Source organism: Empidonax traillii, unplaced genomic scaffold, assembly GCF_003031625.1.
Source record: "Empidonax traillii isolate 1590-97213 ecotype Southwest subspecies unplaced genomic scaffold, ASM303162v1 scaffold2:size4533513, whole genome shotgun sequence".
Lineage (NCBI taxonomy): Eukaryota > Metazoa > Chordata > Aves > Passeriformes > Tyrannidae > Empidonax > Empidonax traillii.
Window position 1 is genome coordinate 4,372,132 of NW_020955195.1, and position 25,176 is coordinate 4,397,307.

The 25,176-nt window shown below is 39.0% G+C and overlaps 1 protein-coding gene across 4 annotated transcripts in view; it reads left to right on the forward strand.

Annotated features, from left to right (window-relative positions):
- The window catches only part of PCGF3 (polycomb group ring finger 3), a 51,578-nt gene that overhangs the window by 7,801 nt on the left and 18,601 nt on the right, over window positions 1-25,176 (forward strand). The window contains exons 2-3 of one of the 4 annotated variants that reach the window (XM_027902888.1): window positions 17,010-17,052; window positions 24,633-24,750. In XM_027902888.1, the coding sequence (XP_027758689.1) occupies window positions 24,642-24,750 (109 nt within the window). In that variant the 5' untranslated portion in view covers window positions 17,010-17,052; window positions 24,633-24,641. Of the gene's footprint in view, window positions 1-16,997; window positions 17,053-20,515; window positions 20,656-24,632; window positions 24,751-25,176 lie in introns of those variants that run through there. The other 3 variants (XM_027903136.1, XM_027903056.1, XM_027902969.1) reach the window with 3 other exon arrangements.

The window sequence follows — 25,176 nt, forward strand, 5'->3', positions numbered from 1 at the left end:
TTTTGTTTTGTTTTTTTTTTAAATAAAGATGCATTTTACCTTGGCCTTTGTATATATTCACTGAATTTTTGATGCCATGAGATGAAAATAAGCGTAGGACTAATTTTATATATAAGCTATTCTGTGATCAAGTATGTAAATGCGTAATGGTCTTCAAATGAATTATTTTTGCTGTTTCCCTTTGGGAAGAGGAAGTACATGCTGTCCCCAGGTTTCAGTTCCTCCGTGACTTCCATATTGGAAACTCAGGTGGGCTTCCAGAGCCAGTACTCTGTCAGGGCACTTAGTTTTTTATCACAAGCATGAGTTGACAGTGAATGGATTTCCTGGAGGTGTTTGGAAAGTGTCATAGACATTTGTTTGATCTTTAGAATGGGGAAGTACAGAATGTGAACATATGTGAAAAGATTTTGGAATCCTCTTCTGTGGCCTCCATTATTATACCTGATATTACCATAAAATACTTTCACTGGAAGAGTGAAGACAAAGAAAAAATGAGCTGCTTTTGCTTCTCCCCCGGATTCCTTAGCCACTTATGGCTTCTCTTGAAAAGTAACCTTTTTTCGACTTACTCATCCATTATCGCCATCTGCAGAGTTTGACAATTTTAGCATTCAAATGGAAAAAAACCCAAAATTCAGCTCTCTCCTCACAGCTTTAATCTAAAACCAAAGGAATGAGCTTCCCCCCCCCCCCCCCCTCTGAAATTACTTCTTTCAAGTACGAAGAGACCTACACATGGTAAATCATGAGAACAAAAAGTCTTTCACATGCCCAGGGTTTGCTGTGTGGAGATCTCCGTGAGACATGGTCCTTTCTGACCTTGTCAACCAAACTTCTACTGATGCATGTTTGTTGTGATGATTATTGAGGTGTGTTCTGAAGAATGGAGGGAGACAGTGACGGTGTAGATGTCATCTGTGTAAAAATTATTGCATTTTAATTAATGTTGGTATGTTATTTTGATTTTCTCTTTCAGTTCAATCTCCAGAAGTAGTTCTTGGTGAACTGCAGAGAGGAACCGTATTCAAGCCTATAGATGCTGCTAGCAGGCTGCAGCAGTTAGTATTCTCCTCTGAAGGACTTCCTTCTTTTTTTACTGCATGTCACACGTCCATCTAGAGTTTGAAATTTGTTGTAGGAAGCAATAAGGGTCTATGAAAGTTGATTTAGCTTTTAAAAATTCCTGTGGAGAGACTTAAAGTGTACCTGGAATACAATTATTATTATAACTAGCAGAGATGATGTTTGTTTATTTACTTATACCTTGCATGGACTGTCAGATCCTGTTTAGGCTGAGCCTTTTCAGAGAATGTTTCCTTTCTGCAGTTTTTGAGTAGTTTGTATTAATGTGTGACTGAACAGTTTTGTCGGTAACAGATCTCTTAGAATTCTAATCATCAATTCTTTGATCACTCTGTAAGTTTAGTGATGGATACCTTTTCACACAGAATGAGTCAAAGGTAAATATAAAAAGCTTTAGTTAATAGAAGATGCTGCTTTCTGTGTAATTTGCTGCTTTCTGATCTTCTAGTGTGGAGCTGAAAAGTTCTGCAGTGTATCATAGAATCATTACGTCCATGTGAAATGCTGTCAGGACTCCTTGCAGCATAAAAGCCATTGAGTCGTTATTTGTCTGCTTTCATACTAGTATTCCACAAGGTGTCTCTTTTACAAAAAATAATAAGTTGATCTACTCTTCCATTCTTCTACAGATTTTATTTTTCATGAAGTCTGTTTATTTCACTTATCTGTTAGTGCTGTCTTTTTTACTTGAAGTTGGCAAGAGCTAGCTGGTAAGGTATTTGTTTTCTGTTTCAACTTCTTTATTTTCACTATCATTACCTGTAAATGCCGACATCGGTGCCTTGTTTTAAGGGATTCTGAAGACCTTTGTGTGAAGATCTAAATGCAGAGCATGTCTTCAGCTTGTTTATGGACTAAAACTAACTTTACTGAATTTGAATACAGACTATCATTTTGAGAGATCTTATGAATGCTGTAAGAGTAGCAGGTGAGAGTTTTGTCTGTTGAGCAAGTTGATGGATCTACCACTCATTACATCTACCTTTTTTCCTGAAGAGTTTTCTGCTTGCTCTTCTGCTACATTAAGCCTGTACTACCATAAAGTTGCCTTCATCAGTGATTTGTGCTAATAGTCTGTACTGTTACAGTCATCACCTGATGTGTAAGGATTTTTTGCTTCAAGGTGGCCTTCTCCAGCAAGGGGTGTGGACAGTTGCAGCCTGTCATTTCTAAAACTGCAGAAGTAAGGTTGTCGAGGCTCTTGCACAAGTGAAACTATCCTCATAGTGAAATTATTTTGTTGCCCTAATAATTTAGACCTTTCAGCTCCTGCCTACTACTGAGCAAATTTTCTCAATTTTAAATAAACCAGCAAATGTCATGTCACAGCATTGATTAGGTCACAGTGGAGAATTGGGTTGTAAGTGCTGAAGTCTCTGATGCTGTTGTTGTCCACTGGATTTTTCTGTCTGGAGTCCTTGTCCCTTAAACCAGTGTCAAGTTGCAGTATTAGGACACTGACAGGCAAGATAGTGATGTTGTAATGGTGTTGCTCTGCTTTTTGGTTAGAGTTTGCAGAACTACCTGTTAAGAGTATACTTTGATGCCAAGTTTAGAATGTTTGAGTGGTATTCCTTATGTACTATGAGGTTTTCTTGAACTGTGACACATTATTAGATTAACTGTTAAGATGTTTTTTTTTCACTGCGTAAACTTTGGAAATCTTTCCTTACTGCAACATCGACAGTGAAACATAAAAACAAAACCTCAATGAAACCAACAACCTGAAACAAAACAAAACAACCCCCCAAAACAAACCCCAACAAAACAGAAAAAGATTTGATAATTGCGGATACTTTTTTTCTGTGAACTGTCATTTCAATGTGGAAGATAATGCATGTTTTTGTTTGCTAGACATTTAACTTCTTCCCTCCATTCCTACATGTGCACAGAACATTAGATCTGGTGGTGACAGGGAAATGAAAATAAATGGAATGTGATGGCTTTAAAGGTATAATTCTTCCTACAAGTTTTCAAAAACTGTTATCCTACTGAAAATATTGTGAACCATTTTGAACTGGAATATTGGAGCAATCTTCAATTGACTGAAGTAATTTTGGCTCAAAAGTGTAATAGTTGCTTTACATGACCACACGTAGCAATTTAAGGAAACTTAAGAGATGCCGGGCTCATGTCTCCGTCGTAATTTCATTAAGCCTGCCACAAGCATGAGTGGAATCTTTCCTTCTTGAAATGGGACTGATCCCAAATGCAAATGTATTAAGACAAATTCAGAACATATGAAATGGTAGAGACATGGCTAATGAAATCTAGTTATGAATGTGTTTTGGTAGAAGGTACTTTCAAGCCTCTGTGCTGTCTGCTGGTTCTAATGCATAAAGCACCTAATCACTGAAAAGTTGTAAAGGTAAAAAATAGTTGTGGCTGGGTCAGAATATTAGTAGTTTAGTGCTGTTCTTTATGTTCCTATTCTTATTTATTATGGTAAGATCAGAGCTTAAAAAACTAGAGTTACTGTATTGAAGGAACGTGTTTTTGTGCTTATTGGATGAGTTCAGGTTTTCTGCCCCGTCTTTATAATCTTCCTTTGTTCAAAGCACTGTTTTTCACTTTCCTTTCTATATTACCTGTTACTGTGTTAATTTCTTTCCTAATTCCTCTCAACTGTTCCTTCTTCTACTAGTAGTTTACATCCTTGTGTCACTCTAATGGCAGTCTTCATTTTAAGTGCTGCTTACACTGAGGGCTCTACTTTGAGTGCAGTTGACATGAGTACAAAGGGAGAAAAGGAGAGTTCTGCCAGGCTTGATTTGTCCAGGTTGCTTGTTTTCCTCTGCCTTTATAGGGTTGACAAGAGCTTATTCATTGCCCTTGATTCTGCAGAGGACAGATGGCCCTGAGGGTACTTTGCTGAGCTGAGGAATAGAGAGCCTCACAGTTTCTGGACGGTTCTGCAGCTCAGTTGCAGTTGATGGAAATGCCTTTTGGGCCTTCAGCACTGTGAGTGACTGTCCAGTGTCTTTCAAGGGAGGTTTGTCGCATGCAATGAGTGGTATCTGAATGAAAGACTTACCGTGAGAAAAGTGGAGTCACAATCCTCCTTCAGGCATCCAGCTTCTCCAGCATGGGGGTCCTCCACGGGCTGTAGGTGGATCTTTCCTCCACTGGACTCGTTCATGTGTCACAGTCCCTTCAGCTCAAGTTCAGACCCAAGTGCCAGCCTGTCCAGTACTGCAGCACGAAATATCAGCAGCACCCTGGCCACCTGCCAGCCCCTGCCAGGGGCATCGCCTTGGCTGTTGTCACAACATTCCCAGGCACAGTTCAGTGAGGTGATCAGCGGTACAGCACTACAGCAAGTGGCAAAAGCAAAAAGCAGCCCATAATAAGCACTAGAATCTTAGTATAGAGACAGGAAAGCCAGCCTCATGGCAAGCACAGGAGCCTACTGATTACTAGCTAAACAGCACTTACAGCTGTAAATTCATTCCAGTACATTCCAATCAAATCTGTCATTATCTTGAACCCTTTGTGCCCAACAGTGGGCACAAAAAAGGGCTGTCCCGGTTTAACCCCAGGCAGCCACTTGCTCACTTCCCCACCTGCAGGGTGGGGGAAAGAATCGGAAGGGCAAACACTGGAAAACTTGCGGGTTGAAATAAAGTCAGTTTAATAAGGAAAGCAAAACCCACATACACAAACAGAGAAAAACAAAGACTTAATTCACTTCTTCCCACGGGCAGGCAGGTGTTCATCCATCTCCAGGAGAGCAGGGGCCCATCACAAGTAGTGGTTACCGGGGGAAGACAAACACCATCACTCCAAAAGTCCACCCTTCCTTCTTCTTTCCCCCATTTTATATACTGATCATGATGTCATATGGTCTGGAATATCCCTTTGGTCAGCTGGGATCACCTGTTCTGGCTGTGTCCTCTCCTAGCCTCCCGTGTAGCCCCAACTTCTTCCGAAGTGTGGCAGCACCAAAGCAGAAGAGGCCTTGGCTCTGTAAGCCCTGCTCAACAATGACAAAAACAACTCTGTATTGTTAACCCTGACTTCAGCACAAGTCCAAAACACAGCCCCATACTAGATACTCTGAAGAAAATTAACTCTACCCCAGCCAAAGCCAGTGTGAGAACTCAGATGCTTTTGTTTTGACACCTCCACGTTGCAGATTACATGATCCTGAATTCTTACTGCGTTCTTGTGACCCTTCCTCCATGTTTTCACATTGACAGTTGTATTTCTTTTGAGAGAGGAAGAAGCATGAAAAGTGTTTTCAAGACTGAAGTTTCAAGTTAAGAGCTGAGGGAATCAAATAGTGGAAGATATGGGGGACTAAACAGATTTTGGTAGAAATAAAAATAGCTTTGGTGCTGTATTGATTATTATTCCGTTAAATATAATGTTAATACTAAGTAAATAATGCACGCTATCAGGTTTGTTTTCATGTTTGCAGAGGTGAGGATTGTGTCTGAGGTAAGAAGGCTGCAGCAGCTAGTTCAAAGAAGACTGAGTAACTGTTATATCATTACTGCAATTTATATCTTAAAGGGTTGAACATTAGAACAGCGGGAAAAGTGTGAGCAGAGTGCATCTTAAAGCCTCTCGGGGTTTCAGGAACAAAAGAATGATTTTGCAAGGCTCCTTAACATTAGAGCTGTATGGTACATGGGTAGCTAACTTTATGTGAGTTACTGTCTGTGTATTTGAATCCAGAAACGATACAGAATACTTGCTAAACATTTGCAAGTTACGGGGCAGTTCTAGCAACATTTCCTCATCCTGTGTTGTAGTAGCACAGAAACAATTATTGGGTAAATCCGTGAAGCTGAAAGCTTTGGTCACTGAATTGTTTTAACCGAAGTCATGGATATGTAGTTTTTCAGGTCCTTCCAAATCTCTAAGTTTTGTTTGGATTAATTAACCATCAGGTTAACTGTTATCTGGGCTTAAACTACATAGGAATGTTAAAAAGGGATTGCTCATCTGTTCTGCAGAAGACTTCATGATGAAGACTACAGTCAGTTTCAGCTATTTAAGACCTTAAATTACTTTTTCTGAAATTACTGGATGTTAAACATTCAAGAAGATTATGTGGGTTCAGACAGCAGAATGTCACTGGAGGTTTAATTTAGAAGAACTTTCTTCTTCGTGAGACTCAGGCCTGGTTCTCATCTCACACTTAAATTACTAGAAGCCAAGGATCTCTTAGTCTCCTTTTGGTCCATATGAAACAAAGCACCCTTTTAAGGACTTGTAAACTACGTCTCTAAATTCTCAACAACGAGGATGTTGGAACATATTATTCCAGTCTGGGATAGGACTCAAGAGCAGTCTTTTCTTCAAGCTCTAGCAGTGATTTTGATTTCTTCTAATGAACCAGATTTTATCTAGAGAAGGTCAAAGTGGTGTTCAGTAATGAAATGAAGTTCACTCCTGCAATAATGCTGTGTTTTTATAATAATTTTAAAGACTTTTAAGAACTTTGACACTTTAAAGATCTATTCCCAGTTTTTTCAATGGTTGTAAATGCATGTTGATTGGAAACGATCTTTTACCCTCAACCCTAAATAAAGAAAATAGCAGAATGTAAAGAGTAATTTTAGTGTAATTAAGCTAGTGATTTTTTGTCAGAAATGGAAAAATGTTTAGTAGGATAAAATCTGCCCAGTCAAACATTTTTATTCAAGCTATCTTGCAGAAAATTTTAATGTCTTATTGCACAGATACGCTTCTGTGCCCTAATATTTGTGAGTTTCTTTTAAGAACTGTGTCAAGACCCTGTCATGACCAACTCATCACCTGAACAACTAAGTGTGTTTTAGTTGGAAGAGGTGTCTGGAATGGACCTTACTTAAAAATTTTGAGGAAAATGGTTTCACATGCTGTGCAGCCAAGCTAATGGTGGGTTATTGCCAAGCAAAGTTCAGTTTTCACTGTGCGGCGCATCCTCTTGCCTTGGGTATTCTCAAGTTCTCTGTTATCCTCCCTGTGAATAAATGGATTTAGCAGCCCAGCAGAAGACCATCCACAGATTTATGAGTCATTCCCAAAGCATCCCTAAGCCTTGAAGCTGCATTACTTGTCTGGAAGGTGTTTTAATGAGACTTTATTAAGAGCTACTTTGAACAATATAGTGATGAAGTTCCAAAGTTCCGCTAATCAAGACAGCTAGGTGGCAGTTAAGGAAATACATTTTCTAATGTAAAGTGCAATGAATTTTTTTTCTTGCAAGGAAATTTAATGACTAATCTGTAGAAGTTTTTCTAAGCAAAAGTTTTACCAACTAAATTGCACTTTAAATGTATGCCTTATTAATCTACGTAGAAGAACTTTGTGCACATACAGGCGTTATACAGTAGACCGCAGACAGTATCAAGTCCATTTGATTTAAAAAGATCCCCCAAAATAAAAATAATAGTGTTGATATTTTAGCACTTTGAGGCCATTAAATCACCTTTACAAGTTGGATTGATTATATTACAAATGTGTCAAGATTCCTTTAGGTTTTCCATTGTTAAATGAAACATCTGCTTTGGGGCAGAGTGTTTCCTCATTTTCCTGCTGTAGCTCTTCTCTGCTTGTGCTGCAGCTGCCTGAGCTCTACCAGAATGAAATGGAAATGGCTTGCATTACCATAACCCGATTTCTGATAGGAGCATGCAATGCTTGCTGTTAGAGAAAACATCTGTGTGAAAATGGTTCCTGTGGAGGGCGAGGCATTGGCTGAACTTAAACACAAACCATAGAGGTTTGTACGTGGCAGTCAAGTGGGTTTTAAAAACTCTGCCCTTCTTACTAACGTATGAGGGCAAAAGTTACGAAAGATAATTCTTTGTCCTATGGTTCTTTATATTCAATACCGTTTTCTCTGAGATAGGACTTATTCTGTTGGGGTGTGTAAAAGATGGGCATAAAATTCTTGGTAATAAAATTTCATCCTATTTCTAAGTGGGCTTAATAGTGTAATAAACTGGCATTATAATTAACTACACATCCCTAATTTCAGTGATCCAGAGGATAAGTAGAGCAAGTTCTAAAAGTGTTTTATTGTTTTCAAACCCTTTTTGTCTTGCTGTTTTCCCTTCCCCCTGTTTTTGTGCTGCTGACTCCCACTCTGCCCACTGCATTACTTGTCTCAGAGGTTAGGAGTGAACGATTGAGAAGGCTGGAATTGAAAAAGAGAAAATCCCACTTCCCTTAGCAGCAGGTAAAACGAAACTATAAAGTCTTCATGCTATTTCTATAGGGCCACCCCATATGGTCTCAGTCTGCAAGTCTCCAGACACACTACTCATTGCAGATCTTCTGCCAGACACCTTTCCCCCCCCAAGATGCAGAACTTCACTATAGTTCAAAAGTTGGGAATTCTGATCCCAGTGATCAGTCTTGTGCTGATGTGGGTCAGGGCCTTGTGTCTGAAATTTGACTGGCTAGCTGGGTGCCTCCCAGTGCCCCTGATGTAGAAGAAGTTGATGTAGGACAAGGATGTCTTAAATGATAGAAATCTGTAATACTAAATGTACCCATATTTTTGTGGCGATAAGTTCAGAGTCATCCATCTCAAATGCCATTCAAGAAAGCTAGAGAAGTTTAATCACTTTCTTTTCCCTTCTTTGAAGTTTACAGTCTAGCTTTATGGTATTAATATGTAAGACCAAGACAGTTTCAGACTGAAGTGTGCTGCTTTTGAGGTGGCTACTTGGAGACAAAAAAGCAAACCACCACATAAACAAACAATCCCCCCTCCCCAAGCCCTGATATCTTACTACACTTCAGCAAACTAATAGAAAAAAAAACCAAAAAAAAACCAAAAAAACAAACTTCTGAAAGTACTCTGAGAACTGGATTAACGTTCTGTTTCCTACATTTTTGGCAAGTTACAGGAATACATGATTTTTGTAATTATTGTTTCTTTCTCTAGGATGTTTTTGCCAGTAGCCAGCTCTTTTTTTTTTTTCTTAAATTCTTTTTCTTTTGAAAGTCTTTGGATTAGTTTCAATAACTTTTGAGTATTGATTTTAAGATAAGGCATCATTTTACAATTAGATTTGTATTGTAAGTTATAAGCTCACTTTAACTGCACTTAGAGTAGCTTTTTAAGTTAATACTCTGAAAGAAAACTGAAAGTACCCATAAAAAATTCTCAAATCATGTATTCCTTTATGTTCATTATCAAGTTTTATTTCTGATAAGAGATGCCTGCCATCTGTTGCCACTTGAAAATCTTCCTATTGCTGAAATATAGGAATGTGATCTCTTCCTTAATTATACTTCCAGTATGTTTTGTGTGGATGTAATACATATTTATCCCTTATCTGGCTGTAAGAAGTGTTGAGGCAGTGGAAAAAGTGGAGGAGGAGGGATATGGGGAATAACACACTGGGGCTGACAGTTGTGATGGTAGGTGGGAAGCAATCAAGTAAGTAGGCCAGGTTGCATTTGGTGTGTATCTGAATGTTTCTGACTTTAAAAATCTGCCATTCTCTTATTTTTCACTCTTATTGCTCTTCTTCCCAAACAGAACCTTTAAAAATGCCAGCTCTGATTTAGTATTGGTGCTTTATGCATATTAATATAAGGCAATTTTTAATCATCGTTGCTTGACGTCAGGAGAACCTTAGTCTTGAATTTCTTTGCACTGTGTCTGCTTTCGCCTTCGGAGCTGAAGGCAACTAATGCCAAAATCTATCTCCAGCTCTCTGTGTATATGCAGGGTGGTTAATTTCTGTGCTCTTTTGAATTACCATTTGTGCATTGTAAATGCGCTATTATTTTCTTTCTTCATGACACACAGTCCTGCAACAGAACTCTGTAGTGGGCTTCTATAGCAAAGGTTCTGAGAGGCTACAGGTGGTGTTTATGAGGGGGATTTAATAATGGTTGTGCTGCAGATCAAAGAGTTGAGGGTATGACATTGCTTGCATTTGTTGATCTGGAGTTGGCAGAAGAAAAAGCACATTTATTGTCTCTTTCCCAAGTTTGCTTGTGACCTTGCTGTATCAGGGGCAGCATCTTAGAGAAATTGTAAAAGCCTGAAGCTTTGTCTGGATCATTTAGTTAATTTTGCTTTTGTCTCTACCATCTCCCACTGTCTCTTAAGTAAGTAAACAAAGTGCCTGATTACATTTCTGCGTTAATGTGAAGTGTAAGACTATTAGACATATTTGGGAGCATTTTTCTAAAGCCCTCCTCAATATAATTCTAAGATAGTTTATGCCTGAGTTTTCTTTACGTTGTATATTTTTAATTTAAATAACTTTTTCTGTTTTCTCCTCATAAGTAAGCAGTCGTAAGCCCTCTTGGACTAGGATGTGATAGGTGAATATAGGCAAGGCAGAGGAGTTTTTTCATTCACAGTCTGCGTTCTTCCAATTGTGATAACCCTTTCTTATACCTGGTCCAGTTTCATGCAATTCTTCCTTGGTGTGTTCATCTAGAATTGAACATTATTTCAGAAGATGCTTTACCAGTGGCTTGCAGAGTTGCACTGAGGGCAGACCAGGCTGTGTCTATTGAAGCTGACCCATGATACATTCTGGGTTAATCTCTATCAGATTATGGCTGCAGTAAATCTTGTTAATGTTGGGATGGAAGGCACTGTCCATGGGGGGTTTTATTCTATGCTGCTAAGTCGTGGTGACTATGAGTTCAAATCTACAGTGAATCTAATGAAACTCAGCGTCAAAAATAACATGAGTCTCAAGGCAGGGACAGTGTCCATCTTCTTTGCAGTGTTCTGTTGTGTTATTGGGTAGGTAAAGGTGTAGATGTGTTTTTAAAGTACTGCATGTTACAACTCTCTCGTCTTTTGCCGTTTTGCTAACAAAGAGGTGTGTATTGCCTTTAGTTGATTTTATTAGAGAAATAATAGTAGTTATTTACTTAATTTTCAATACCTTTTCCTTAATTTTGTGCTTTGTAAGCATCTGTTGTCAGTTGAAAGGTTGAAGAAAACTTATTGATAATTTGGGCACTTTTATGTGGCTCTGGGTGCAGACATTGAGGGATTGATTGTGCAACCATTTCTAGCTAAAATTTAGCAAGTAGTTTGTTCAGGACTCTAATATAGTCAATTTTAATAAATCTAAGCAACGTGTAAGAGAAAATACTTAACTAAAACCTTATCTTAAAATGTCTTTGTATCCAACCCTGGTATTAAATACATGTCTAGTAACTGAGATTTTAAAGATTAGTTGCTGAACTGAGATTGAATGGTTCTTTTTTGTTGGTGGTGATGGTTTTGTGGGGGTTTGTTTGTTTTTTGGTTTTGTTGTTGTTTTTTATTTATTTACTTTAAATATATTTATCATTTTAAAAGTAGTTGCGTTTTGTGAGTTTTTAAAGTAAGTTAATTCCTGTTAACAGCTGGGAAGAGGTGGAGTTTGACGTTCCTCATTACTTTCTTCAAAATGAAATGACAGAAAATGTTACCAAAATTTGTGTGAAGGGTGTAGGACCCAGTTTTGAGTCACTCGGTTTACTTCAACTCCATTGTTATTTCTCCTGCTTGGCTGTTTTGACAGTTTATTGCAGGGCATATTTCATTCTTTGTGGACAGAAAAGCAGATGTTTTATGGAAAATATCACATCAGTCTCTCACTGTACCATAAAAAATAAGTATGTGCTGTGAGTAAAGAGTAAATGGGGAGATTTAGTGCTACTATGCCCTGATTATTGCTGCTTCTTTATCTCAAACTGTGTCAGTTTTTACATCTCATTTGTTAACAGTGCTGTCTTTTCCTTTACACCAAAACGTAAAAGTGAATGCGTTTTGCTTTGGGGTGAACATTTCTTAAGCCACCCTGGTACAACTATTAGTAATGGTACGACTACGCCCCAAGTAGTTTCTCTTTAACCTGTTAGGCAAGTCTCCTCAAGAAAGAGCAAAGTACTCTTGAATGTAATGGATTAAAGGAATAAATACTACATGGTCATTTTCATAGGATGTTTTCATGAAAGTGGTGTGATACTGAAGACTCCTCTTTGGTTTTTTTTTTTTTTTTTGTTGCCTGATAGCTGATGTTACCATATAGCAGTGATCCAGATTCTCTAAAATAATATAACAAATTTAATTTCAGCTAAGTTGGCTGCAGGTTACATTATTCCTACTTTGCTTGGCTCTCTACCCTTTGTCTTTCGATCATGAATAAATTGTTTAAAAATATAAGAGCAATGTGAAATGGCTACTGAATAGTAAGAATTTCTAACTCAAGAATCTGTCTAGCATAAAGCTCATCACTGAAGCAGTCTCTTGGGGAGCAATATTGAAGATCAAGTTATACTTACTATGTAGAAAATTTTACTACAGAAGTATTCAGACAGAGTTTATTTAGTTTGCCAGGTGGTCGCAGGGAGGGAGAGAAAAAACATCTCATTTGTCTAGTTAGGGAACCAAGGCTAGAGATGAAAAACAAAACAAAACCAAAACAACAAAACCAAAACAGCCATTTCAGTTACCAACTTCTGTAGTCACTTTAGGATTATAAGCTTTGGGTTTTTAATTTTTTTTCTCTAGTGTTCCTGTGGAGACAGTAATAGTCTTGTATGAATTAAGAATTTTGAGATGTCTGTCTTGCAGCTGCTTTTACTTGCTCTCTACAAAATAAGGTGGGTTTTTTGTCTTTGTAATTTTTTTTTGTTGTTTTATTTGCTGTTTCCTCAAAATTGTGCTTAAAACAAGTAGCCATAGACTTGGGAATATTTCAAGGTGAAAAATGTGATAGCAGTCTAGAGCTTCAGGTACCAGTGCAGTTTTTCTCTTTCTGCCTTTCCTTTTGGTTGGCTGTGTGACTCAGATTTTGTGAATGTGTTTTGTAGGCAGTGTTCCTGATGCCAGGAGACAGTACCTCGGACACAAACCTCCAATAATTTAAGATACTGGGGAGAAATCAATAACTTGCCTGCATCTTATGAAGTTATATCTTTTAAAGAAAGCTTCTGATTTTTAGGGAACGGTGAAATATCCCAGTGTCCCCACCTACCCCTTCCTCCTCCTCCCCACCTTCAAAAAAAAACCCCCAAACCAAAAACTGAAGTATTGGAATAGGTAAAAACAAAATAGTTGCTGATCTTAGCTTGCTCTAGGAAGGTCTGGTGACTTTCTAGTCCCTTCATGAATGATTAAGTACATTCTGATAAATGCATTATATAGACCTTGTAATGTTCTGGTTTTTAATCTTGATTGACTGACCTGATCTCCTTCAGTGACAAGGTGACCTGCTTAGTGGGTGAGGAAAAGGCTGTGGATGTTGTTTACTTGGACTCCAGTAGAGCCTTTGACACTGTTTCCCACGGCATTCTTCTGGAGCAATTGACTGTTCATGGCTTGGATGGGTGTACTCTTTGCTGGGTAAAAAGCTGGCTGGATGGCCAAGCCTAGAGGCTGGTGGGGAATGGAATTAAATCCAGCTGGCCATCAGCCACAGGTGGTGTTCCCAGGGGCTCAGTATCAGGGCCAGTTCGGTTTAATATCTTTATCAGTGACCTGTACCAGGATCAGTTACATCCTCGGTCAGTTTGCAGACCGTACCGAGTTGGGTGGGAGTGTAGATCTGCTGGAGAGCAGGAATTCTCTGCAGAGGGATCTGGGCAGGATGGATTGGTGGGACAAGGCCAGTGGTGTAAGGTTCAGTAAAGCCAAGTGACAGATGCTGTCCTTGGGTCACAACAACCCCATGCAGTGCCACAGGCTGGGAGCACAGTGGCTGGAAAAGGATCCAGGGGTGCTGGTCAGCAGCAGCTGAACATGAGCCAGCAGTGTGCCCAGGTGGCCAAGAAGGCCAGTGACATCCTGGCCTTTATCAGAAATAATGTGGACAGCAGGACCAGGGCAGGGATTGTCCCTCTGTATTTGGCATTGGTGAGGCTGCACCTCAAGTTCTGGGTCCAGCTCTGGGCCCTTCTATTCAAAAAGGACATTGAGGTGCTGAAACATGTCCAAAGAAGGGCAGTGGAGCTGGTGAAGAGTCTGGAACACAGGTCTAGTGAGGAGTAGCTAAAGGAGCTGGGACTGTTCAACCTGGAGAAAAAGAGGCTCTGTGGTTCTTTACAACTCCTTGAAAGGAGGTTGTAGCCAGGTGTGGGTTGGCCTCTTCTGCCGAGTAGCAAGTGACAGAAAAAGAGGAAATAGCCTCAGACTGTGGCAGGTGAGGTTTAGTTTGGATATGAGGAAAAATTTCTGCGTGAAAGAGTGATCGGGCATTGGACCAGGCTAGTCAGGGCAGTGGTGGAGTCACAAAGCCAGGAGGCATTGAAAAGACATGTAAATGTGGCAACTGGGGACGTGGTTTAGTGGTGGGCTTGGCAGTGTTAGGGCAATGGTGTGACTCAACGATCTTAAAAGGTCCTTCCCAACCTTAATGATTCTATGATTCATTGATCTTTAATGAAATTAACTTACAACTGCGTTTTAAAATAGTGATTATAAAGGAAACTGGCATTGGGCTGTAATTGGCTAGAAACTCTGTGGAGAATGATCGGTTATGAAAGCCAGGCTGTTATAAAAACCACACTAGTTGTGGCAGGCTGGAATAAATGTGGGTGAAGACGGGTAAGGGGATTTAGAAGGTCAGGCACGTGTATGTAGTTGGCTAGTCAGTACATGTAAGTGGCTGTGCCCGGTGTATGATCTGTGCAATCTCTTTTGCCTTCTTAAACTCCTTTTTAACTCCTTTGAGGGTGAAGGGTGCTCTGTTCTGTGTGCTTGTTTGGGACTGGGAGGCCTGAGAGGCAACAGCTTCAAGTCAGACCCTGACTCTGGTGGCCCAGAGTGCCAACAGCTGGAGAGACAGGACTGAGTGGACTTATCTGGCATCAACAGGAGTGGGACCTGGGGTCACTGGAGCCCATGCACCCTTGGAGCCAGGGACTGGAGCAAATGAGGGTCTGGGGTGCTGTGCAGTTGGAGTAGGACTGTTCTTGACTACCAGTAACTGGAGAGACTGGAGCAAAACCAAGTGCCAGGCAGTGGGGTAGGACAGAGACCTTTGTGTCCATAATGGCAGCAATTACAGTGAGTGTTATTACTGATGAGCCAGCCGAGCCAGCCTCCATGGGCAGGTGAACTGCCTGGGTGTGTGTCCATCTACAAGGGGCAGAGTGGGGGATGGTGACCAAGTGAGTCTGGCTGGCTGCCAGGGACACCGTGGGATCTGGGAATCTCTATGGGAGACACTGGTGGTGAATGTGTATTTTCCATTTCTTTTTTTTTTTTTCTGTGTTCGGTTATTAAGATGCATACCTGCTTTATTGAATTTAGGATACTGGTGCCATCTGGTGGTGCTAATACATTCCCAGAAATGAAAAAAAAAGCTCCATTGAGATATGAGAAATTGCTGGCAGGATACTAAAAGAATGTAATTATGCTATTGATTTAAGTCATAAAAGGCTGCACATGCACTCACAACTTGGCTTGCTAGAGCAAATTTAATCTTTAATCTGTTTCTGCTCAACAGAAAGGTTTGTTTCTAGTAGTTTCTTTTATTAAACAGTGCTTTGCAAACACAACATAAAAGAGTTTTGTAGGAGTTAACAATATTTTGAAACAGTCTGAGAGAGAGATTACTTCTGTTATTGCATTTTGCTAAACGCAGGACAACATTCTCACTGCTAATATGTTTGAAGTCACTGTTTTCTAAGTGGTGGGTAATCTGACAAGTTGCCAAGAGCAGTCACAGCACTTGAACAGTCCTTTAAAGAAAATATTAGTACTCAGTTCTGTTAGAGTATGCACTAAGAAGTGTGGATCAGGATCAGTGGAACGATCCACTTGCCCAGTCTCCATCAACCATCTGTATATAAAAATGAACTGAATTTGCCTGTCTTTAGCTTTTGTAGTGCATCACTATCCTGCTGTAACCAGAACATGAAGAATATGGTGATGAGTTAGGCCCAACTGGTTTAGGATTTTTTTTTTCCCTCACAAATTGGATGCCAGTGTCTTCTTCCCAGATTAATCTTGTCCTTAAGCCTTGTCCTCTTCAAGTAGCAGTGAGGGAAGACAATTCCTTTTGGAAGACTGTTACTCAGATTTTTGTTGTGATGATCTCTTGGAACAGGGATAAGCCTCTGAGTTGGTTTCTTCAGAAGCAGTGTCACTGACTGCTCTGATGTCCACAATTTGCTGCAGAAATGCCTTATGGAGTTTATTCTACTGTCTGTATGAGAGGCTTTCCATCCTCAATGAGGATTTTTCTTTTTGGTGGGTTCCAGCAGCATCCTGTGCAACTCTACACTGCTTTCAGTTAATAGAAACTTATTTCTTTCAATCCAGTCAAAGAAATTCACAGTGGAATTGCTAAGAGATTTCATGTGAGATTGTATCACCTTTAGCCAGGGGTGAAGGTCTTCTTTTTTACTATTTTTTAAATATAACTTTATTCTGAAAAATATCTAGAGATTCTGGAAACACAAGGTATTTTCTTGAAAGTGTTTTTGGAAGATTAAGGTACAGAGAGCAGATTGCTTGCAAATATAGCTTGAAAACTGAGAATACTGCTCATCTGACTGGAGATCTTCAATTGAAAATACTTTTTTTCTTACAGACTAATCACTGTCTAGTCCATAGGTTGTGCTTCTAAGTTTCTGCTTATCCCTGTCATTTGTGAAGACAAGTAATTTCATTTTACAGTCACATGGTGACAGGACTTCTTAGTGTTTTGAGTGATTTTTCCTTGTCCAAGTATGTTCCTTCATAGAAAGGAACTGCAGAGAGAGATATAACTATGTTACATCTCTTTTTCTCTCTTTTTTTTTTTTTTTTTCCCCTGAGGATCTAATTTTGACAGTTATTTTCCCCTTTTCTTGCTCACAAGTGTGTCTGCCCCACTGTTATCTTAAATTAATGTAGATACCTAAATACTTTCAGGTGAATTTAGTGAGCTAAGTATTTCTTTGTGGCAGCTGTATTTTGAAGAATTTTGGATGTTAACTTTCAGACTGTGTTTCTGTCTTTTCAGGTCTCTGGATGGCAGACTCTGAAAAGAAATGCTGTTTTAAGAGGTATGCCTCATGTAGGCCGAAATATTCCAGACTAGTGTCCATATAAATGTTAAGGCCATACTTCTGAGGAGTCCCTCTGCTGGCCCTCTCTGTAATCTTGCATGAATAATAGTTTTCAGTGCTGAAATCTCTATGGAAGGTGAAAGCTAGTACAGAGATATGCAGGCTTGTCTTACTGGTGACACAATTTTAGTAGAGAGACCTGTGATACATTACATTTTGCTTGATTATCTTAACAGAAAATTGCCTTAGTGGATCAAGTGGATGAAGCATAAACAAAGTGAGCTGACTTTCTGACAACTGCATATCCCCTTCCAGCCTCTCTCGACTCCGTGTGTGGTTTTTTTTGTTTGCTTGGTTTTTTTAAATTGGGAATATAGTCCAGATGCTTTTGTAGTTGTCTTCATTCAATTCCTTTCAGTGTGATATAAGACTCAGCAGACAGTAAGAGGCTGACACCGTGCCAGCAGTGTGGTTTAAAATAATGTCAGCTGGAACCAAGATGAAGAAATACTGATATTTTTGCAAATGATGATTTTTTTTTTCATACTAGCTTAATGTTTGGAGCATTTTCTGTGTTTGTTTGGAGTTTCATGTTCCAGCACTTAAGGAAACTGCCTCTTCTCTTTCCATTGTTGGTATATTGTTTCTGAGTAATTCATTTCTTGGCAGCTGCCAAGAAAACAGTCTCTTCAAAGTGGAATTCTTCTACCAGGTCTACCATCCGTTTCAGGGCTCCTAAGTGACAGATTTTAGAAAAGTAGGTTTTGTCTTTGTAAGAGAAAGATTGGTCTGACCCAGTCTTTTCAGGACTCCCCTTTTAATTTATTTTTTTTAAACAGAGCCTCTTGATTCTTTTTTTGGCACTTAGGAAGGTTTCCTGCTTCTGTGAAGCGTAGTACAGTGCTGATTTCTTTTGTTCTGACTCAAAAATAGTTCCCAGGATGAAGTACTTATAACTTGGGTTAAAAGTGGCTCTTCAACTGTTGACTGAGATTGTGGTGTTGCTGGTTTTTATGCAGTGTTTACAAAGTCCTAAACAAAGAGACGCTGAGAGTCAGGGAAGATGCTGTTGTTGCTATTTTCAACACAGCCTGTGGATGGGAATCAAGATGATGGTGCCACCCTATTCCTGGAGGTGTACTCTTGAAGGATGAGAGGCATTGTACCAGACTGCACTGCAGGACGTTCCTAGGAGACTGTAGGAGCATTTGTGCCAGTGAGGGTGGTCAGACCCTGGAACAGGTTGCCCAGAGGGGCTGTGGAGTTTCTTGAAGGTTTTCTGAGTGGAGCAGGAGGTATGTCCGCAGTAACTCAACTCACGTGGGTCTGAGTTGAGTGCAAGGCTGGATTAGAACAGCTTGGAGAGGTTACTCCATTACATCCATGGCATCATCCTCTGAATTTATATAACCTGCTGAGGGGATGCTTTTTTTGCAATTTACATTTCCTGTAAAAACAACTGAGGCTCAGGCCTGTATGTTTTGTTGTGCTGTGATGTGTCTTTTTTGAGGTGGACTTTTTTTTTGTTGTTAGTTGGGTTTTTTAAGCAGCATTTGTTGAGCTGAGAAGTGTTTCCTGATTATAGAATTGGGGAACAACTTTTTACTGTTTGACAACCTGTTTTGAGGGAAAAGGGTTGTGTTTTGGCTCGAGTGTTCACTTGTTAGCTAGGAATAGAGTAAGATTCTTAACTTTTTTTAATCAAATGTCACTGTTCAGTCAGTGAATTGAGAGTCTCAAAGTTATCTGCAGTTCTTACAGGTTGGAGATTGCTTGCTGATGCAGGTTACTTTTTGAGCAGGTAAATTTGTTTAGAAGAACTCATGTGTTTCTGTGTCATACAGATTTTCCTTTCCTGGCTTTGACTCTCTAAAAACTAAATTAAGGTCTGATATTTCTGTTGTCCACTAACTCCCATGGAGGTTTAACGGGAGCCTAAGGCTTGCAGTGTTCAACTTGAAAACAGGCTATTAGGTTTGGAAATGACATTGTAAATATTCAGATTCTGGTCTGTCCTCTGAATATGGCTGCTGTTATATAGAGTGGTAACTTCCTGTGAAACTTCTGCTTTGGGGCTTGGCTGTGATTCTGTGGAAGATTTAGAAGCTCTCGAAGCATGCATCTTCTACGCAGTGGCCTGTGGGTCACATTACAAAATAAGGCAGGTTCAGATAGCCTGTTCTAGAGGCTGGCTATTCATCCTAAATCCTGCACAGCCTAGTGAGTTTATAAAGTCTCTGAAAAAAAAGGAATTCTCAGTTTGGAGATATGTTTTTCTTTTGGTTTTCTTTTTTTTAAATTTTTAGGCAAGAAAACATCAGCCTAGCTCGTGCTTTGGAAAAATAAACTTACCATCTCCTCCTGTTATTCCTTCAAGGTGTGTGTGACTTTAACATCGACCTGATTCTGCAAGTCTTCTTTTTAAAGCAGCAAATTTTAGATGTTGAGCTCTTGCTAACTTCATTGAGTTGATGTTTCTGTGATTACGACTGGGTAACAGTTGAGATCAGTCAAAATAGTAACAAGTTCAGCTTACATATGACATGGATAGGCCAAGGTAGTGTAATACTGCAGTAAGTTTATAGGTTCAAATGATAAATCAGGTTGGAAAAGACATCAGGAGATCATGTCTGGTGACAAACAGAGGACCTGAGGCATGAAGCTGTGTCAGGGAACATGCAGGTTAGATATTGGGAAGAGGTTCTTCACCCATAGGGTGGTCAAGCACTGGAACAAGCTCCCCAGGGAAGTGGTTACAGCAGCAAGCCTGACAGAGTTCAAGAAGAGTTTGAACATTGCTGTCAGACACATGGTGGGATTGTTGGGATGTCCTGTGCAGGGCCAGGAGTTGGATTTGATGATCCTTGTGGGTCCCTTCCAACTCAGGTTACTCTACATAATCCAATTGCTCAAAGCAGAGTAAGCTGAGGTCAGGCCAGGTGGATCAAGGCCTTATCCATATGCCTGAACGGTTCATGCTCTTAAGCTGCAACGTTGCTTGAGAATGTGTATTCAGAGAGGGACTCGTAGACTTTTGTTGTTTTTCTGGTTAGGGTTAGATTAGTTGTTTCAGAAGCTTATGAATTAATTTTTAGCTTACTTTTCAACATATCACTATATGAAAAATAGGAAGATGAGTTCTACCAAGGAGACCACCTGGAATTCAGATTTTAAAAAAAAAATCTCATTCCCATTTTAAAAGGAAAAGTGTTTAAGGGAGACCTAGATTTGTGTAGAAAATAGAAAAAATAGATTGTGTGTGATTTAGTCAAACTTGATGTTTTGTATGTTGTGTAGTCTTGCTGTTTTGTTGTAGTTTGTATGAGATTACTGATACGGATTAATTGCACGTGCAGAAGCTGTCAGTAGTCTGAGCAGAAGAATGTCACTTCATTTACAGTTGTTCAGAGGAATCCAGTACCTGGTAAACATGCTTTTCTTCCTTTCTTTATGTTACTACATGTTAATATAGTAGAAGTAGATCCTTGAGAGTGCTACCTAAATAACAAAAACAGATGCCGAGACATCTGAAGGATACCGAGATTTTTCTCAAGAGAGAGGTCTTCTTGTATTCCTGAGAGGCCAGCAGTTAAAATAAAACTAAGTAGGTTTTCAGTTCCTTGTTTGATAAACAATATTTCAGCTGACATTTTCAGGGTGATTAGACTGATGTACAGTCTAAAAATATTTAGTAAATGTTTTTAAATGTATTATTGTACTCATAATGTTGAAGTATCAGTTAAGGTGGAGTTAAAACAACATAGAAATAGAACCTGGCATATCATTTATGATATACTTGTCATCATTAATGTCTTGGAAATTTTTTGTACCTTCTGCTTGCTTCTCATCTCCAGATCTAATCCCTATTTTTTCCCCTACAGCAGTGTACTATGGAGTGTGTATGGTTACTTGAAGTGTATGTTTGGTGTGGGATGGTAAGAACTGGACTGTCTTATATGATAAAAGTGGCATTTAACTTCTGTTTGGCAGTAGGGCTGGAGAAACATGGGAATGTTGGGACCGCTTCCCGAGGGCTGTCTGGTTCAAATAGTCTATCTGAGCTGATAGTTGATGTAGTCCAGACGGGAACATGAAAGACACCCTGTATTAGCCATCCACCCACATGGAGAGTTTCTTCTTAAGCGTTGTGAATGATGACTTTGCTCTACATTTCGTAGTATGACTGTGTATAATTTTCAAATGCAATAATAATGAGAAAAAAAATAGTTGATGTTGAAATTTGCGATTATGTTATTTCATTTCCTCTGAATACAGAACAGGCAGGTGATAAGTGTGGAATTACTTTGCATAATGTGGCATTAGTATATGTTTTTAATTTGTTGCAGTGATTAATGGATTTAATTTCTTATAACAGGCTATAGTGTTAGTCTTTCTACTTTTTCTTTATATATTTCATTAGTTCTACTCTGCTAAAAATTTTTTTGTGTTTCCCTCTAGAAAGCAACAAGTTTGCTACAAAGTACAAGTATTTGAATATGCTTTCTAACTGAACAGACATGTGGGAGGAACATAATGAATGTGTGAGCAATTTATATTGTGTGTGGCACTTTTATAGACTTTTATAAACCTTCACATAGTTTTATAAGTACTATAAGTTATAGGTCCCAAGATGGCTACGGGTGTCTTTTTAAGAACAAAGAAAAATGACTGGCAAGAAGAAGGTGGAGTTTGTTACAGTAAACTATTGCCCTGTTGTCTGTTAATGTCCAATTATAAAGGTATTTGTAATGGATGTTTACAGCTGGACAATAGCCTGTATCCAATCGTATGTTTCTTGTCACGAGACCCGGAGCACGGATGCTATAAAACCTCTGCGCTATCCGAATAAAGCAGACATATTTGAGATCTCATAGGTCGTGAATGTGTCTCGGTGCCTCCCCACCAAAACAGACATCTTGGTAATACACCATTTTGTTAAGTTTATCTCTACCCTTCTATACACGTATGAATTACTATGGGTTGGGTCTTGGTTTTGGTTCTGGTTTTATTTCTATTAATTTTAAAGTTTTTAACAAGTCCTGTTGTAACAGGTTCACTGTTTTGAAAAGCAAGTGAGGCGCTCTAAATTTCTTCTTTTCCTTGAGACTAAAGGGCGTGGGTCACAACTGCACAAGATGCAGGCTACATCAAAGTCTGACACTGACAGTTTGCTTACAGACCTTAAAAAGTTGAATTGCTTGTTGGAGATTCAAGCTGTGTTGAGGCTACCATGTCTGCATGAGAAGAGATCCTTCTCCTGTTTTAGCAGCTGCAACACAGGAGCGTGGGACAGGCTTCTGGAGAAATCTCTGGCTGTAGGTTTTATCATGTTTTGAAACTGTAGTGTCTTCTGCTCTGGAAAAACCTGTTCCCTTTGTGCTGCTTCTTCCAGTAGTCTTATTTTCAGTTCTTAAAACATTTAAGGAGAGGGGTTTTCTGTCTTTCTTGAAGGGTATATGATGTTTTCATAAGGTAGATTTGACAGTCTTGCTCTGGATGCTCTAGAAGACATTCATTTTTCCAGTACCAAAATGTTCTTCAGTGTGTGGTTCATTCACTATTCTCATAGTAGCATACCCCATCTGACCTGGTTTTTATTTGTTGATGGTTCTTCTAGTGGCAGTGCTTGTGTCTACTGTAATGAGGAGAAATTGTCATGCTTTTTCTAGAAAATAAATAATTTCTCTTTTTCACGTTTCGCTGTAGTGTCTTTGGCTCTTCTGCCTTAGTGCTTGGATTCAGTCTGCTGGGATCCTGAACATTTTCTTCTGAATTCCTGCCTACGCAAGAATCTAGAGTTGTATTGATACAGCCTTTTTGACTGTCTGTGTAGGTTAATTTCTCATTTGCCTGTCATGGATTGTGTTTTCTAATGCTACTGACTTTCTATTTAACTGGTGGTTTTAAGCCATCTCCAGAAGTCTAAAAGATTGATGTTGAAGGCTCTTTGTGCCACAGAAAGGTACTTACCTCATCCAGTAGCTTTTAACTGGTGACCTCATGCACTAACTTGCAAGGATTTAGTAAGTGTCTGGTTTTCAGATGGTAAGAAATAAATCTATAAAATAAAATTTAGAGAAGTAATTCAGTTTCCAAGCATAGATTCTGACCTGTTTTGTATACTGCAAAACCAAGCTGCTCTTTCATTCTTCTGTAATGACAAGTCACTAGCTTAATAAATAAATCTCAAATACTGTAAAGTAAGTTTGATTCCCCCCCCACCCCACCCCCCCCGTCACTTATTCTTAGCCATGAGAACTGGAAGTCTTCCTAGTCTTTTTTTTTTTTTTTTTTTTTTTTTGTATAGGACAATGCAGATTTGAATGTGTGGGTGTTGGATATGCATTCCCTTAGTTTGCAGTGGAATATAAAGTACTTTTCAGCACTGTTATGGCTCAGATTAGTGTGGAAGTTTACCTTTTGATAGTTCTTTTTGCTTAGTACCACTTCGTTGTACACAGAAGATGAATATGACAAATTAGAGATCGAACAGTCTTGTTACGATATTTCTTTGTGAAATTTGGGGCACATGCGTTGCCGTTCAAATTCTGAAACGTTTTCCAAACTAAGCTAGATGAAAACCAGTATTTGTGACTCAGGGACAGTAAAATCAGTTTAATGGAAAACCGTGTAATTTGGTGACTTCTGCAGTGTTGTAAGCAAGTTTAGTCTGCTCTGTTAATTAACTAGAATGCTGTAAAAATTTTAGTAACAGTACAGTTTTCAGAATATTTAAAAAAAAATTATCTGTGTTTAAAAGATAAAAGTTTATTTGTTAAGATATGGGCTTTATGTGGTGTTTTCTCAATAAGCAATTGAGGTTGCTGCAAAAAAAGTTAAAGGAGCTGTTTCATTTTTAATATCTGGTTTTTCTTCCTTTTAAAGGCGGTTATTCCATCCCACGCTCAAAAGAAATGAAAACTGTCTAGTTCCAGTTTCTTAGTACAACAGACTGCAGCTCTGCCAATTAAATTATTTTAATCTGCAATGTAACTTTTAATTTACTTGTGTTTAAATAAAGGAAGTTCAGAAGGTTAACTTTTCAGGTCCATTGTTCAGTGGCAGATTCAAAACCATGGTTTAACCATACTGACACAGGGCAAACACTTAAAAGTGTGGTTAAAACTAATATACCAAATCAGATCTAGTTATTTTGACTTTTCAGTTATCAAAATCAACTTTTGATTCTTAAATGGCTTTGAGGGTTTTCTCTCTCCATGTTTTTGTGAGTTTTTCACTATTACGAGGCTGAACGTGATGACTTAAGTTACTAAAGAATAATAGGGTTTCACCTTAAATCCAGATCCCCTGGTTGGTAGAAGGAACTTATTAATAGCACCGTTTTCTGTGCTGTTGAAATACTGCAAAATAGTGTGGGGTTTACATTGCCTTGTTTCTGTGAAGTGACAGAAGAGTTACTGCTGTCATTGTGCGCGTGTTTGTGCACACGCGTGTAAGTTACGTGAGTGTAAAGCTGTGTAAAAGCTTCAGGGTTAATACCAGCTAATTGTTTATTCCTAATTAACTTTTACCTTGTCACTACAGCTGTGTTACTTTACGGTGTGTCTTTTCTGCAGGCACCAAAGATGCTAACGAGAAAGATTAAGCTTTGGGACATTAATGCCCATATAACCTGTCGTCTGTGCAATGGATACCTGATTGATGCTACTACTGTAACAGAATGCTTACATACCTGTAAGTAGAAGTATATTTAAGTTAAAGTTGCTTTTCTTGTTGTTGTTGTGTTGTTTTTTTTTTTTTTAACTTGATATGCAACCTGTTGTAGTGATTTTCTCTTGAAATTTAAAAAATCTATTTTGCATCAGCCAAAATAGTGTATGCTTTACTAGACACTGTTTTTCTTAAACAGATTATTTACTTCTTTATCAAAGCAAATGGAGGGAACATTAAAACTGTACTGCTCAAACTTGAAGCCATACACGATTAGTGTTAATGTAAGCATTTAAGAATGCAGTCTGTCTTCCTGCCAAAGGAATGTGGAATACCTACTTCTCTCTTCTCTCACAGTTGACATAGCATATGTTCTCTACCTGGAGCCTTCCCAGTGTCTCTCACTCTCCTGTTCCTCTGCAGAAAGCAGCCGTAGTTTATGGATAAAGA